The 17,619-nt window shown below is 43.0% G+C and overlaps 1 protein-coding gene across 1 annotated transcript; it reads right to left on the bottom strand.

The window, feature by feature from the left end:
- Positions 1-652: 652 nt before the first annotated feature.
- LOC149284875 (SRSF protein kinase 3-like) lies at positions 653-13,080 on the bottom strand. The gene is made up of 16 exons (XM_089496072.1): positions 13,065-13,080; positions 12,181-12,301; positions 8,451-8,587; positions 7,769-7,877; positions 7,270-7,357; positions 7,059-7,146; positions 6,837-6,943; positions 5,792-5,957; positions 4,938-4,969; positions 4,471-4,684; positions 3,961-4,239; positions 3,431-3,531; positions 2,980-3,087; positions 2,809-2,878; positions 1,523-1,615; positions 653-837 (listed from the first exon to the last, which is right to left on the bottom strand). Exons 1-16 carry the CDS (start codon positions 13,078-13,080, stop codon positions 653-655), a joined length of 1,914 nt encoding a protein of 637 aa, XP_089352198.1.
- Between the last annotated feature and the right edge of the window lie 4,539 nt (positions 13,081-17,619).

Raw genomic sequence — 17,619 nt, 5'->3', positions numbered from 1 at the left:
CATGTGTGTCCCTTATGGATCTGCCGATCCCTTGTAGGTATCTATAGCTCAGTCCTGTAGTATAACTTTACTTCATGTGCAATCACATTCCGGCCGAGGATGATTCACTGTACCTTGTGTTGCCAAACCACTGACCTCTGGCATAAGGCAGAAATAGACACTGCTTTTCATACACCCGATGCTGTCAAGCGCAAAGCATTTCGTCCTCCGTCCACTTTCTATTTGTGCATGTTTATAGCCCATGTCTCTTTGGCTTGCATACTCTCTTTATATAAAAAGCTACATTTTTTTATCCTTATAGTAGTCTAGCAACATTAAAAACTGGGGTAAAAAACAATAAATAAATCTGCTCTGGGTACCTTTTTTAATTGAGTGGTTAAGACACCTAAGGCTGTTTTTTGCTCCAGTTTGAGAAGTGGAAGACTTAATAATACAACTCCCTTTCATACATCAGCACGTTTATAGTAGCCATCACGCTTTAGACCACTCGAAACAAAGTCCTTATCGCTTAAAAGGTGACAGATTCACTATTGCAAGAGTTTAACAATCCAGAATGTTAGTATGACCTTTCTTGGTCATTTGGAGTCACAATCCAAGAAGATGTCCCTTCTCATCATTTAGAGAATGACCACATATAAATTCACAGCAAAGATTAGGAGTTTAGCCAAGGGTGCTGGAGGCACTGAGCGGCTGTGGCCCTCTTTTCTGGAAGGAATTCCAACATGGGCATTAAAAAGTCCGAAAATTGGGTTGCTTCTTCCAGTGACCATTCGTACTTCTCCACCAAAACTTCAAAGAGTCCCCAGTGCTTTAGGTTCTGTATGTGTCGGAGGTCACCTAAAAATAGTAGATACATTTTTGGTTATCACCCGCGCCAGAGCATACAACAAAACTAAATGATATGGAAAAGTTAGAACTACAAGTTATTTTGGTGGATGAATCAATAATATTACAGAATGTGGAGTATACGGGAAGCCACAAACATCTTACATGGTCTCAGCCAGCAAACACCAGAACCCAGTAGTGTTTACTTCAAATCAGGATATGATCCTAGTTTGAGTAGATTTCAAATTCCATGAAGGGTCCACAGTCACAGTGTACCTAGGAGATTGCTGCCCTAGGCATGGTGTAGAACATCAACCAAAGTCTCACCCCAACCTACCACAATCAGGGGACTCGTTGAGAGCTGTGGCACAGTGGGTAGGCCAATTGGGCTACTCCCTTAAGCCTACATCAGAATACACCGCCGGCAAAGAGACAAGCACAGAATAGATTGAAAATAATTGTGTGTAGGGGCAATAAATTACTAAATCTTTCTTTGGTGGGGGGGCTATGGTTGATCTATCAGAGAAAACTGCATATAAATTAGGCAGAATGAAACAGGTGCACAAGCTGTAATTTGAGACCAAGAGCTTCAGTCTGTTTGCGGATCTAGCTAGAAGAATGCCCGGCATGACAGTCCACGCTGCATTTAGCAGTTAGGAGATTTGGACATGCGACCATGTTATCTACACACGCTCACCTCTTCTTGTGAAATACTCTCTGGAGTATCGTCCTGACAGTGCAAAGTGCGGAGGGATGTCCCCCAGAAGCTCAATGATGTGTGCAATGTGATCTAAGGAAAGAAGACAGGCATCAATGTAGTCCCTGTACCCCAAACATACACATCTCACATATAATACATTCACAAGCAATCCCATCCTGATATATACATTTTATATGTATAGTCTGCATCTTACCATTTCTTAGTAAATATTAATGTATGAATAGTTTTGCATGAAGATGAGTGAAAATGGAGGTGTTAAGAGCGCATATAAGCCACACTTTGATGTGATACTGGAAATGGTACAGATCAAAAAAATCCTAATGGCAGCATAAATGTTTCTTGCTTTTTTGCAGTAAATAAGCCTTTTTGAAGTCTAGAAGATAATTGTCCTCTAGCGCCTCTCTTTGACATCTTTATGTTTACGTACCAGTAAAATATGTATTATTATTTACAGTGCCTATATAGCAGTGTTGCCATTTTACCAGTTTTGAATGCAGAGTTTGGGCCAAATAATACTTATGTTCGATGAACATAAATGTAGTACAATTACAAAAAAGGTTCATAAACAGACTATTGTGGCTCATTGTGCTGAGAAATAGTACTATTAATACTTACTATTAAATAACTTGGTTTTAGTAGAGTCTTAAATTGCAAAATTAATGTGCTAATTTCCTGGGAACCTTCCAGGGTAGGCTACCTAGAGCTTTTTTTCCTTCTGGGGAGTGGCTCTGTGAAGGGGTGGAGCTAGCAGCACATAGAGGAGGCAGGGCTGTCCCCAGACAGCCTTTGGTGGGTGGGACGTGGGCAGGGAGTAGGCAGGAGTGGGCATGGCCAAACACCACCCCCCCTGCCTAGAGGAAGGAGAAACTGACCTTGAGACCCAGGGAAGTAGGACATCACCCAGAGACTCTGGATCAAACCTGAAGCGTTCCCATGTAGGCTCACACAAAGCTGGTCAAGTTGACCCTGCCTAATGCATTCTTAAAAATGACAGATGATGTGACAGATTTCACTATGTATTACAGAGGGCTCCTCATAAACTGCTTGAACCATCTCTAGACCTGCTTCTTCTCCCTCTTGCTTAGGTTTTAATTGCAGCCTTTTGTTGACCTCACATAAGTGCTAACCAGAGTGTAGGCAGGTCAATCGCTAGCCATGCATTTTTTCACATTTGTTAAATTCAATTAAAGTTTAGACAGGTCACTGAATCAGGCCCCCTAACTCAAGTTCAATATTCACTGCAAGCCAACTTCTTGTACTACCTTCATCACGAGTATAATCTTCCCCTGAGTGAGGCTCAAACAGATAATCTCCTGTTGCCAGCTCGAAGGCCTGCAGAAAGAAACAGACTTGTGAGATTATTGTCCTATCAACCATTTTACAAACTCTTAAGAGCACTGTTGGGCAATTTCCATTTAATTTAGAAGCCATACCATACAAGCAGTGCTCCATATATCGGCAGGCGGTCCATAACCAGCTCCTATGAGAACCTCCAAGGCCCGATACTGTCGAGTCTGAATGTCTTCAGTGAAATGTTTGTGCTGGAAAGAGAGACAGATGGTGAGGGGTCAAACACCTGGAGCAGCAGGTATAGGTGTGGACTAGCAACCCAACTATAACCAAAAATGCAATTACAATTTTAACTTCATAACTGTGATGAACGCTCAGAGATCTACAGCACTAGACCTGTTTAATTAGAGCCAGAAATGACATTTTCCCCAGTAGGCTACAACACGTACCCTGGAGACCCCTAGGCATGTGCTTAGTGGGCCTAATGAATAATCTGACCCCATCGTTTTAGGACCAGAAGAGAGGTCAAGAACAGTTGGAGAGTATTATAAGGGGCAAATCTAATCTTGCTCTATATTCACCCTTCATACTCACCACCCAGCAGGCATTCCCCAAATCTGCAATCTTGACTTCAATTTTGTCTGCATTTTGGGGATCCAAGGGGTTGATAAGGAATTCTGCAGCTTTAAAAGACACTGCAAAAAAGAGAAGAGGTATTTCCAGCAATCTAGCAATGAAACCATTACACATTGATCTGGTAACCACGTAGCTTCAATATATCCAGAGGTGATAACTACAATGTCTCATTAGTTAACAGGATATTTTTTTCAACAGGAATATAGATGAGAGAATACTATTCAAAATGCTTAACATATTTTCACACATAATGTAAATCAAAGGTTTAAGTCAGGGGTGTCCAACCTGCGGCCCTCCATCTGCTGCAGGTCTACATCTCCCATAATGCTCTTTCAGATAAGGGGCTGGCTGAGGAGTATGGAAGATGTAGTCCTGCAGCAGCTGGAGGGCCGCAGGTTGGACACCACTGGTTTAAGTGTTTATTTGACATTATTTATGCAGAGGACACACACAGATATCAACAGATGTGTGCAGACACAGAAACTTACAGTTTGGAGAAAGAAGCCCTCCTCTTTCTCGGCCTGTGGAATATCCAGATAAGGCTGAGCCAGAGGTTGCAGAAAAGGCAGAGCTGGAAAAGCCTGAGGTATGAGTGTCAGGACTGGCACATCGAGGACCACCACCATATCCATTGCAGCTCTCGTACATGTCTGATGATTGTGGGCTCTGGGCAAGGCAGGTGGTCCCGCCACTTCCAAAAGATGAGTCTGCACCTTCCATGTCGCCTGTAGTGGAAGGAACTACTTGAGTCACAAACTGAGAAGAGCCTTAAGTAAAGAGAAAAGTCAAAATGTCACCTACAGTATTAGATATATCTGATTTATAAAAAATGTATCAAAACCTTCCTAATTACTTGATTAATCAATGAATGAGATGCAACTAAGATGTCCTCTTTAAGATTGTCAATGGGCAATAATACAAAGTCAAACTATTACAAATATATAACTTTGCACTTGTATGTAATCAATAGATACATATGGATAAACTAAGTTACTTACCATCTATCTTCCCAGTTGAATCATGGTTCATCTGGTAGTCCAGATCCTGGTTTCGTAGATGGCAGTTTTGTAGCGTAGGATTATTGGGACTCTGGTCCTCCCCTCCCAAATCCTCCATGCTGTGAATGTCCCTCATCCGCTCCTCCAAGAGTTTCTGCTGCCGTTTCTGTTGGCGTTTCAGCTTCTTCTTCTTGTTCTTAGAGACCTTTCCATTCTACACACCATTGGAAAATACAGAGTTACAGAAAATACCCTACATAGAACAGCAACACTAAAAGAAAAGACAATGGCCACTAAAAATAAAACTAAGCTTTTCCAAGAACGGACAAGAACCACAAATAAAAAAACAAGATATTTAACAAAGTAAATCATCTCTCCTAGATCTAGATTAGGGGTTTTCTTTTAAATAAATACTTTTTATAAAGCTTTTAAACGTTAGCAGTCCAGAGAGAGCCTACATGACTTACCAGATTGTAGTGTGAGGGTGGAGCGGAGCTGACTGATTACACCCAGGAGATAGGGCAGGAGAAGAAAGAGAATAAACAAATGTTTAGAGACAGAAAGAAGCCCACATGCCGAGAGGTGACAATTCATGCATTTATACAGCTGAGACGGACACAATCCCAAGGGCGATTTAGCATTAGTGCAGCAGTGGTTATTAAACAGCTGGGTTGTTTTATTAAAGGTCAGACATATCCATTACACAACTGGATGTGTCGCTTTGCCACCATTGCATGGGCTTACTTCAGCAGCATTTTACTTTTTAAAGGAACGGGCATGTCACAACTGTAAAAAAATTAATTCCCCCAGTATTGTACCCTACGTGAAACATGGCGGAGCTAAAAAGACTCATTCCTAGCTAGATTGGGCTCATCTAACCTTCGCTGACTAGTAACATTAGTAATAAATGGGCTTAACTGGACTTGTCCTACAACACAACATGTCTAGGCAATCATCAACACAGTTAATATACGGTGTATTGGCACAGTATTGGAGTTTGTAAATACGTATTATTGGGAAATGCCTCTCTTGAGTGGGTTCCCTACCTGTTAATCCCGTACCAGCCTTGGATTCTCTCATTTGTTTATTAATGCAATAGCCAACACAACGCTCCAACGTTTTCTGCCCACTAGATAAAGAATTCTTACTCGCATGATAATATTTATTTTAGTCTTAAACAAAATTTGATTAGCCCAACTTTTTGTTCTGACCTTTAATAAATAGTCCCCAACGTTGGTTTTAGTAGCGGAGGAGCAGATCATGGGTTTGGGAGACAGAGCTGAAAGGAACCGGTGTTAAAACCCTGGAGTATTATACTCACTTGCTGACCCAGATGGGGGAGGACCACCAGACTGCTGCCAGACTGTGGCCTCAGCAGCCAGGCGTCGGATGTACCCCTCGTCCACACACATCAGGATGTTCTCCGGCTTGATGTCTGTATGGATGATTTTACACTTGGTGTGCAGATAATCCAGTCCCTGCAACACCTGCAACCAGGTGTAAGAAGAAGTTCACTCGTGAATAATAATGAATAAAGTTACTTCATCCCAGACTGGCACTCAGCAATGGGCAAAGTCTCTGTTGACATCCCACATACACATGGGCTTCAATTGGTATTTTTCTGGGGGCACAGGGCAAAATGTTAGCCCTATCTAAGGAATGGGCCATACCTTTGGTGGCCCTGTCAGGGAACTTTTAGAGGGGTAGCAAGTTTCCCTTTTTGTCCCCATTTGCAGACACCCATATACCCCAGTTGTATGTCTTTGACAAGCTCATGTAGTGCTGACTCTTCCCCAGACCTGGTGTCATTCTTGTATATGTGAAGGAAGCTATATGAAGCAGCCTCATATAGTCGTCTCTCGTAGATATATCTATAGTGGTTGTAGAAGTATATGCAAAGACAAATAGACTCGACTCCTACAGGAATGGAAATTTAAACTAGTCCACTCGCCTGCATTAGTAGGAAATATACATTTTGCATATACCCAAGACTGGGTTGACCATTATTGTTTTCGCTATTGGCTAGAATTTGAATATGTATTTGAATATATGATCACAGCAGAGCAGAACTGGAAGGAGTCAGCTCCAGCACCCGAGGATATGACCTTTCTCCCTGAGACTCTGATATTGGGTCAAAAACTCTGAGACTCGGGCAAACCCTGAGAGTTCCCAGGTACAATGCCAGGGAAAACAATGTATGTCAATGCCAGGTAAAAACTAGGCCTTATGAAAAAGTTTAGTGCAATGTTATGTTTGGTGAAAGAGCGGCGTGTATCACACACATGATTTGATAAAGTAGCATTATAATCAACATATAATACAAGGTACCTCATTGGGAATGCACACCCATGTAAAACAAGCCATACCTGACGCAAGATGCTCTTGACACAAGGTAGAGGAACACCCTCATAGTTGGATTTAATAATCCACTTAAGTAACTGATGACCCAGCACTTCCAGTACCATACAGACATCTAGAAAAGTTAAGGAATAAAACACAGATCCCAGCCCCCATACCCCATGGACCACACTAACACACTCACTCACGCTCACACTTAATATTTAGTTTTCCAGTCTTTGAAAGGATACGAACACCGTTCACACCAGATATTTTAAAGTCATCAATGAGCTGTACGATCATCTCCCGTTTAGGGTCATTTGGGTCACTGTCCCTCACCTGAAGAGAGGAACATATAACAACACAGTGTCACTAATCAAGACATAGCTGTATATGAGTCAGTAATAAACCGTGGATTGGTATTACAGCGACGTAACAGGCGTCTGACTTGCTGGGACTTACGCATTTGAGCAGTTTAATCTCATCGATGGCCGTCTCGGTATAATGCACCGCACTTTTCACAACCTTCAGCGCTACAAAACGCTTCCTCCTGCAAAAAAAAAAGAGCAAAAAATACATTATTATCATAAAGCCACCAAAATGCCTCGAGACGTGAAATAAAGCATGTTAGTGAGACCAATCCTGGAATAAAATAAACACAACTGAGACAAAGATGAGTTATGTAACTACACTAATTTATTCTTACAATTATTATTTTTTTAATAAAAGTTTAAACAACATATTTTTAACTAGGGTGCGTTAAAACTATTAGGTTTATGGCAGACATATAATTTGTGATTAATGTAACATTGTGTCCTAAAACAGAAAGGGATAGATTTAATTACCAGTGATAAATCTAATTTTAAATTATTTAACGTGATAATCATGTTTAATGCTCTTTATTAAACATACTATTTTATTGAAAATTCCTTTAAAATAGTAAAAAAAAAAAATTACTCACTGGAGGTCCCAGCATAGCCAGACTGTGGAGAAGTGACCCCATCCCAGCTTCCGTACAACATGATATCTGCCATTGAAGAGGTCTCCGATTTTTACTGGGTAATAGCCCCCTGAATGCAAAAAAAAAATGAAAATAAGATGACAATGAGTTAAATCAAGTGATTTTGATGAGATATGATTTCAGCGATTATTTTAACGCGGGCTTTTCCACAAAAAAAAAAAAAAAAATAACATCATTAGTATAAAAAATGTGTATTATAGAACTGGAGCAATTTACAGAAAATAGTACCAAATAGTAATAGTGCCAAAATTTAAGTTTATAGTTCCTACAAATAAAAATAGCCGGTCTTTAAATATATTAGAATTGGACATCTCCATCCATCTCCAGGATATGCAGAATCTGCATGTTTATTCCTCCCCATTAGTTTGGTTCTCATTGTTATTGGTATCTGATTGCTTTCGAGATTTGTGGAAGTCCAAACAAGAAGAAAGGAAACAAACTCATAAAAAATAATTAGTTATGCAGCGCGGGTTATACTTGCTACATTCAGGGTTTTTTTTAATTAAATGATGTCCAGATAAGAATGTTTTTCACACCCAAGCAATGATTTTCCGAGGCGGGTGTCGTATACCGTTATGTTTGTTTCAGCGAGATTAGAGCGTTGAGATATTTTTCCTCTCACCTTTGCAGTAGTCTGTGGGATCCTCTTGTTCCTCATTGTCGGAGCCCAGGGGCCCTGGAGGTGGCAGAACTGGGGTGGGAGGTGTTGGTGGGGGTCTTGGAGACAAAGGCACATCCTGTAGGGCAGGATCTGGAAGGCTACTGGAGAAAGCATTAACAATTAAATCATTGGCAGGGGAAATGTTTGTACGCGTATACCATGCATGTTTATCTTCCCTATCATGTCACTATAGCCTCTACCGCTTCTGCTGGACGACTGTTCCAATTACCTTCTATGTGGCTCTCAACTGTCCTGCTTTGTGCAGGACAGTCCTGATTTTGCCACTCTTACCCGCGGAGCTCTACCTCTGTACTCCTTTTCGGTCCCAATTTCATTCTCCGGTGTCTCGGCCACCAGAATATGCATTACTGCACATGTGCAGAATTGTGCGCATACACAGTAGTGCTGCCAGTTTGAGTGACACTTTACGTACCAAGTTCCCCCCCATCCTGGGGTAGATTTTGGGAGGTATACATATATAGGTACGTGAGCCTCTGCCCCTCTAATTTTACATTATGACATCTGCTATGCAACCAAACTTGTTTAGCATCAGCTTCCTCAACCACCATATCCTACGTCTCAACGAAACACAAAATAGCCGCTAACTCATCAACTGTGACCAGGCTCATGTCTTCATTTGTCTTCCAGGAGGTAACTCTTCTGGGTGTGATCTCCTCGAATATGTCGTATAGATTGTCCCACAGGGATACTAAAGCCGGGCCTCCATTCCCTAACCCTTGGCTTATATCTCCAAGGGCAACCCTCGAAGCTGACAGCGCTCTAAACAACTGAGACAGACTAACCTCTCTTTCAAATGTAACTGTTCTGGTGCCTCTAACCACTACCTATTAACGGTCACCAAACGCACACATTAAAACCAGCAATAACCTGTTATATAGCACTCTCCATGTCACCTCCTCCATTTTACCCCAGGTCTGACTTGTTGGAGAAGGCCTGGTCCAACATGTCACTATATCTCACACGGATATGACACCATATTCCCAGAGCCTTAGCAAAGGCTTGCTAAATATTAACACCGCGATACTCCATCTCCAGTTACGTTACATTACATTTCCTGAGGAGGCATCGCTTTTTTTAGGCGAAACACGAGGAGATATTGGACACTTTATTTTATTTTTTGTACACGAGTATCTATTTTTTAGATGCATATTCATTTATTTATATATGCGTCCATAATAATGAATTTGACCTATTAAATGGGACTGGGTCCCGCAATAAAATTTGTTTTTATCGATATATGGACTTCGGCGTTCATCTGGAGATACAACTGGTTGATACAGAGCACCATATCAACCATCCTACAACACTGGCACTTTACTGGAAGCTTTTTGGATTGCACCAGCACTTTTTGGACAGTATTGGCACCTTTTTTCCCCAGAACGAAGAAGCAGAATAACGGAGACAACAACTGACCCAGTCAACATGAAGGAAAGCCGATAAGCATGCAATCATAGTATGCCCGCCTGTATGTGAGTGCAATCTTCTTTATTTTTAATCTATTATATGCAAAAATACTATTCCATTTGTTTTTTTTACTTTTCTCTCTTTCCTCTCATTTATGTATTCTGGTTATACTGAAGAGTGAGTGCAACTACAACTTAACATACTGTTGCAGAAGAGAGCCCCGCTCTGCCAGCTTACAATCTAGTCGGTGGGGGAAATTAAGCAGTATGGTTCCTATCAACCATCAATTAATTAGTAACCATTAAAACCAATGAGAAACGCACTAGTTGGGATGCTCATAGATTAAATATATGCTCTGACAATAAATTAAATAAAAAGAAGCATAAAGTCGGCTCCATACCTGCGCGTTCAACTAGTGTCTAAGCTCGCGCTCCAGCTTTAGACTCCATATAACCCCAAAGAGGGGCTGTCTCTCCTAAACTTTTGGCAATGGAACCAGACTTAGTATGGACTCTGTATAGCCTTACTGGTCTGAATATATATATATATATATACATATATATATATATATATATATATATATATATGTCCCTTAAGATTGTAAGCTTGCGAGCAGGGCTCTCTCCACCTAATGTATCGGCTTGTCTTAGTCTGTCAATTCTCGTCTTGTCAGACCCCTTGAATATATGTATTGTATTACGCAATGGGTAAATTGTTGGCGCTATATAAATAAAAGATAATAATAGTAATAATAATAATAATAATAATAATGTATCAGATTTAATATACACAAGGAAAGTAGGAAATAGCAATGAAGATAAGTTGACAAGATGAGTTAGCACATGTATAGAGGAGCTCTCCATCCCACCCCACAGACCACAAAGAGTAGACAATGGAGTAAAACTCTTCTTTTATCACAAATCAATTAAAAGCTCATGGTGAGGCACCTCATGGTTAGGCTGCCAACCACTACATGCCACGTGTGACTCCTAATTCCACCTTGGACCTGGGACTTTTCCTAAATATCACATTTTGAAGTTCAACACACTTAATATGCTCCCGCAAATTGTCTTTACAGACAGAAATACCCCATCGGCAATGCAATGGCCGGTATTTTTTGCAGGGCAGACCGGCAGGGTGATTGGCAGGAGGGGGTGCACCCATTAGAGCGCTACCCCTCCTGCCGCTCTGTCTTTAGGGCAGCGCTACGTGCCGCGACGGCGTGATTGGCGGAGGCTGAGCGCTGGGGGGAAGTGATGTTTCATTTCATGACGTCACGTCCCCCAGCGCTCTGGCAGCTCGCTGCCAGTGGACTCGGAGGAAAAAGCCTTATGTCCCTGCTCCTGCCTGCACTGACAGGGTAGATATATCTATATAACCATATGTAAATAATGAGCATATAATATAGCATATAAATTTCACATATGGCTAAACAGTAAAATGCTGCCCCCTGCAGTATGGGAGATGTATTACGGTAACTCATGCAAAGGAAGCAGTTCCTGCAGGGCAGCACCTGACCTGAGCTGGGTATCAATATGTGATAAATATATGTGTCCTGGAAAGCATGGCTGCTATGGTCACAGCTTTATGTACCCTTAATACTTTCTGATTCAGGGCCACTTTCGGGCAGCAAAGGCTCTGTATAACCACGCTGCTCTCTGTATAGCAAGTATCAGATCCAGCCTTCCCACAGTACGGACTCTATATGTACGGGGAGCATCAGAGCCAGTCTCCATGCATTCAGACTTTTTTATAGACACATTGCTCTTTAAATAGACAAAGGCTATAACATGGACAATCTACAGCTTTGTGTTGCGATAACATACACATGCACACACTGAGCTTCTGTGTCTCTGAATGGGTCTGGGATGATTTCACAAGCTCACAGAAAGACTGGCAGCAGCAATAGGGTTATAAATATCCAGCAGCTGCCGGCCTGTTGGGGGTTGGGATCCTTCGCCGCTCTTAGGAGAAGGCCCTGGATCACCAAGACACTGCATCCTAGGACATGTGCATATATATATATATATATATATATATATCATATATATGTAACCATAGTTATGTGTACACAAACATGCATCAACGAGTATACTATGGGACATTTTACTTGAACATTCCACCGAATGGCAGCCATATTCATGCTGCATATAAACACGCTCTTCGACGCACAGATTCATGTTGGATGAGGTCACAATGCTGCTTGCAGTTATTTTATCTAGTATGAGATAAGAGGAGCAAGAACTGAATAGACTCAAGTACTTACCCAGGCTGGCTGTCTATACTAGGGCTGCGAGGTTCAGGAATCCCTGACAGTTCACGTTCGGTACCTTTCTTTTGTCTTTTTTGCCTCTTCTTGCTTTTTTTGCCATGGCTGTTACCTGCGACTAGAAAAAGTAGAGACGTAAAAAAAATATTATAATGATACATTATCCGATACTTTGTTCATTATAGAGAAAAGTTGATTTCATCAGCGCTTGGTCAGTGGCTTTTTCCATTCCAGCCGCTAGTTTAGAAACTCTACAACTATTAGGTTGTTTTGCAGTTCTTGGCTTTCCTATGGTAGGTCACGATTTACCCTATCAGCACTGATGGGATTATAACACAGTCCACGCTACTCAAAGGGTTAAAATAAAGTCAAACTTTTCAGCTCTCCAAAAACAACGTCACTCTAAAACCTACTCAATGAAACCACTGTAAAGAAATGAATGAAATATATGTTTTGATATTTTGTTACAACGAGTAAATAAAATGAAACATTCTAAATAAACAAGCAATAAAAAAAAGCAATCATGGGGGTTTTATAAACAAAACAGCCATATATATTAAGTACAATTCACAATATCATATATTACTATAATTCAATGTCCCATTTGTACGTTTGGGTACAGGGGGAAATTGGGGGTTTTCAGCAAATTGGGTGGATATTGCCACAAATCAGATGTTTAATATAAAAAAATTGGAGTGAAATTGGGTTGCAGTAAAAGGAATTTACGGGAAACTTAAGTAAAATTTTAGATGAACGGCTAAACTGTTCCTTAAATATAAGTTAGTAACAATGAAAGCGCTCTGTATCCCATGCACAATTCTACTTCTTACCCCCCACTATCTGCCAGGGGGGCAGAGGGGTTATAGTTGGGGGATCCTCACCTTTCTTGGAGCTCATGACAGAGTTGGAGAGATAGTGTGGTGGAGAGGAGACATCATGTGGGAGAAAAGACAGTGGTAAGGACGGTCAGGGAGTGAGAAGGATGGAGACAGCTGCAGGATGGAGAAACAGCTGATAATATTGTATGGATGTGTGTGTGTAAAAGAGACAGCAGAAAGAAAAGAGGGGAGGGAGATGAGGGTCAGACACAGAAGCGAGAAAGCGACCACTTTCAAGAGAGAGACAGCAATGTCAGAGATATCAGGCAAATATGAGGGCTGCTGGTGAGAGGCAGGATGGGGAGCAGGAGGAACAGACAGGCAGCTGCAAGCGGACCTGGGAGGAGAGAGAGCTTATGTCACAGCAAAGGAGGAGAAAGAGAGGGAGAAAGCGTCAGACAGTGGGGAGGAGAGAGCTGTGAGCTGAGGGAGGAATCCGCCCTCCTCCCTGTCACATGCAGCTGCAGGGACACTGTCAGCCTAAAACTAAGGAATTTCTTTAACTGCTAAAGGAAAAACATGAAACATTACAGGATAAAATTATCAGGAACGTGTAAGATAGCTCAATATGCCCGGCTTGGAGGCGAGAAGAAAAAGAGAGACAGAGAGGTGATGTGACAGAAACAGTACAGGAGGGAAGTTTATTTCAGAGGAGAAATGTTAGAACAAGAGGCCATAATCTAAAACTAGAGTGTCAGGGGCTTAGATGTAATATAAGGAGGTTTTACTTTACTGAGATGGTAGTAGATAGACCGAACAGCCTCCCAGTAGAAGCTCACAAGATGGTATAAGGATATCCTCAATCTAAAATAAGACCAAGGACTGATTTAAGTTGGAGTCATTACAGCAGGACAGAAACAGGCAGATTAGTTGGGCTGAATTGTTCTGATCTGCCATTACATATTTCTAATATCACACTGGCTAAATCTCCAGTAACACACTACCTTCTTATGCTGCATCCCTTCCAACTGTCCCAAATTTACCAGGGCACTCCCAGGAATGGGAGCTTGTCCTGGTATTCATGTCCCATGTCCCATCCAAGGACCACTACTCTATGCTAATCCTACTAGACCTTTCTGCTGCTTTTGATACCGTGTATCATCATTTTTCTTCAAGCAGCATTCAACCGACACCACACTCACTAAAATTAATAAAGATCTCCTCGCAGCTAAAACCAAAGGCCACTTCTTACTACTTATTTTCTTGGACCTCTCTGTAGCCTTCAACACAGTTGACCACCACCTCCTCCTACAAACCCTCCATGCTCATGGCATCCATTGCATCCATTGCACAGCTCCATCATGGCTCATTAACTGGAGCTTATTCCTCTTCCCTACCACTACTATACTTGGGCCTCTACTATTCTCCAACTACACCTCTTCCCTCGGACAACTGGAATCTTTAAAGTCCAGTACCACTTATATGCAGATGGCACCCTAAGCTATATTTCCTTTCCTGTCCTTTAATCCTCTCTTCTAACTAGCCTCACCAATTGTCTTTCAGGAACTGCATTATGGATGGCGTCCCATGACTGCTTAAACCCATAGCAAGGGGCAAACAAAAAAGAACCAAATACACACCCCCAAAACCTCATGTAAAATAAAGACACAGGACACCATTATGTGGGATAGCACATTTGGCCACACCTTTTATTGAACATACAATAACCATTTCCCAGGCCAGCGAAACCATTGACACATCCGGAAAAACAACCTGCCAGCTGCTGAGCGCTAGGCCCAGCAGGCAGTTCAATAACCACCAAATAACCAAGAGTCCCAGCCCTGCGGATGCCATAAGCCGCCCGCAGGACACGCCTCCCCAAGCCCGCTATGGGCAAATGATCCAAGTTGCCTGAAAAACCGCCCTGGCCAGGGGACCCAGACCCCAGCTGTGACAATTGAAGAGAATGAACATAGAAGTAAAAGAACAAATAAATACAAACACAATAAAATCACAAATATAATTGCATACAAGACCCAGGGCGGGTGCGAGGGGAACGTCTGGAAGCTTGCTGTGGGTACAGGAAAAGGGGAAGGGGCCTCCTATGGTGTGAGCATTCTGAATGTGGGCAAGTGTCCCCAAGTGTGGGAAGGGGATGTGATAAACAACAAAAGTGTTTAGGGCCCTCAGGTTGATCACGGAAGTCCCTGGTCCGTTTCTTGACGAGAAAGATCGAACTGACGAAACCTAGCGAACCCTTTGCATACTGAATGGACCCTTTCTCGCAGAGCTTCAGACAAGCTCCGCGTCCACCAGTCTCTGATCCGCCACTGACTTGCATATCCTGAATGGCTTCTTTCTCTGTAACTCTACGGAAACCTTTTACCGTCTGACGGATCCAGGCATCTTGTCCCAGTTGTGGGCAAAAAAGGGAGATTCTTCCCGCCACCTGCGCAGGAAAACAAAGGTAAGAAGAATGCATGCTTACCTGCGCTGGAACGTCCTTTGGGGAGAAAGGAAGATCCTCTGCCTCTTGCTCCGCTTCTCGGGAAAAACAATCTCTGACGCAATGCCCCTCTTGGGGCGGACCTCTGAGGAAAATCTCTGGGGCCTGAGAAGGAAGGGCGGCTGGAGACCCTGCCCCGCGGTCGTTCAGTCCTGGAGGAAAAACGAGGCGACGTGGAAAACACCTTCCTGATGGAAAGTTTCACCTTATTCCAGGATGTCAGAAGGGACACATGGTGATTCAATTCCTTGACAAAGGAGTAGGGCTGCAACAACTAATCGATAAAATCGATAATAATCGATAATGAAAATCGTTGCCAACTAATTTCATTATCGATTAGTTGAATCGATTTTTATCGATTATTAAATGAGGGTTTTTTCAGAGCAAACGCTCTGAAAAATACCCCTCATTATATAATCCGTTTAGTCTGACTCACAGCAGCAGCTCCTACTTACCAGCCCCTCCCTGTAATCACTGTGACAACTGGCCCCGCCCCTTCCTTCTCCCAGAAGGCCAGAACCACATGGCTGTGACACTCATCTAACTGTAAGTATAAAATTCATATTTGGGCTACTGAAAGTTAGGGGAGGTGGGAGTTAATTTGGGGCTGTTATGGTTAATGGGGTGTTTAGGGTTCATTTAGGGGCAGTTATGGTTAATGGGGTGTTTAGGGTTAATTTAGGGACAGTTATGGTTAATAGGGTGTTTAGGGTTAATTTAGGGGCAGCTATGGTTAATAGGGTGTTTAGGGTTAATGTAGGGGCAGCTATGGTTAATGGTGTGTTTAGGGTTAATTTAGGAGCAGCTGTGGTTAATGGGGTGTTTGGGGTTAATTTGAGGCAGTTTTGGTTAATGGTATGTTTAGGGTTAATTTAGGGGCTGTTGTGGTTCATGGGGTCTTTAGGGTTAATTTAGGTGCAGTTATGGTTAATGGGGTGTTTAGGGTTAATTTAATGATGAGGACTGAGGGTTAATTTTATTAATTTATTAAAGTTAACTTAAGGTGCAGTTAGAGATAAAGGGGGGCAAACTAAGGGGAATCTAAATCCTGGGGGCAGTGAAGATTAACCCAGTACTTATTTATAAAAGTATGGTCTGTGTCTCTGAGGGGACTATGAGATATCTGGGGGGTATAAGGCATATCTGAGGATGACGGAGTGACATATCTGGGGGTATAAGGCATATAGGGTATATAAGGCATATGTGGGGAGGGCAGTGTGGCATGTCTGGGGAGGACAGAGTGGTGTATCAGGGTGTATAAGGCAGATCTGGGGCCACAGTGGCATATCTGGGGGTAGAGTGGAGTGGCATGTCTGGGAGGCAGTGTGGCATGTCTGGGGAGGATGGAGTGGTGTATCGGGGTATAAGGTGTATCAGGCACAGTGGCATATGTGGGAGGCAGTGTGGAGTGGCATATGTGGGAGGCAGCGTGGAGTGGCATATGTGGGAGGCAGCGAAGAGTGGCATATGTGGGAGGCAGCGTGGAGTGGCATATGTGGGACGGAGAGTGGCATATGTGGGAGGCAGAGTGGAGTGGCATATGTGGGAGGCAGCGTGGAGTGGCATATGTGGGAGGCAGCGTGGAGTGGCATATGTGGGAGGCAGCGTGGAGTGGCATATGTGGGAGGCAGCGAAGAGTGGCATATGTGGGAGGCAGCGAAGAGTGGCATATGTGGGAGGCAGCGTGGAGTGGCATATGTGGGAGGCAGCGTGGAGTGGCATATGTGAGAGGCAGCGTGGAGTGGCATATGTGAGAGGCAGCGTGGAGTGGCATATGTGGGAGGCAGCATGGAGTGGCATATGTGGGAGGCAGCGTGGAGTGGTATATGTGGGAGGCAGAGTGGCATATGTGGGAGGCAGAGTGGCATATGTGGGAGGCAGAGTGGAGTGGCATATGTGGGAGGCAGCGTGGAGTGGCATATGTGGGAGGCAGAGTGGAGTGGTATATGTGGGAGGCAGAGTGGAGTGGCATATGTGGGGGGCAGCGTGGAGTGGTATATGTGGGAGGCAGCGTGGAGTGGTATATGTGGGAGGCAGCGTGGCGTGGCATATGTGGGAGGCAGCGTGGAGTGGCATGTCTGGGAGGCAGCGTGGCAAGCCTGGGCTCAAACG

Source organism: Sceloporus occidentalis, unplaced genomic scaffold, assembly GCF_023333645.1.
Source record: "Sceloporus occidentalis isolate IW3139 unplaced genomic scaffold, rSceOcc1.0.p SCAF_87, whole genome shotgun sequence".
In the NCBI taxonomy this organism is placed as follows: Eukaryota; Metazoa; Chordata; class Lepidosauria; order Squamata; family Phrynosomatidae; genus Sceloporus; species Sceloporus occidentalis.
The sequence above is the reverse complement of the archived record's forward strand: the minus strand, read 5'-3'. Positions and strand labels throughout refer to the sequence as shown.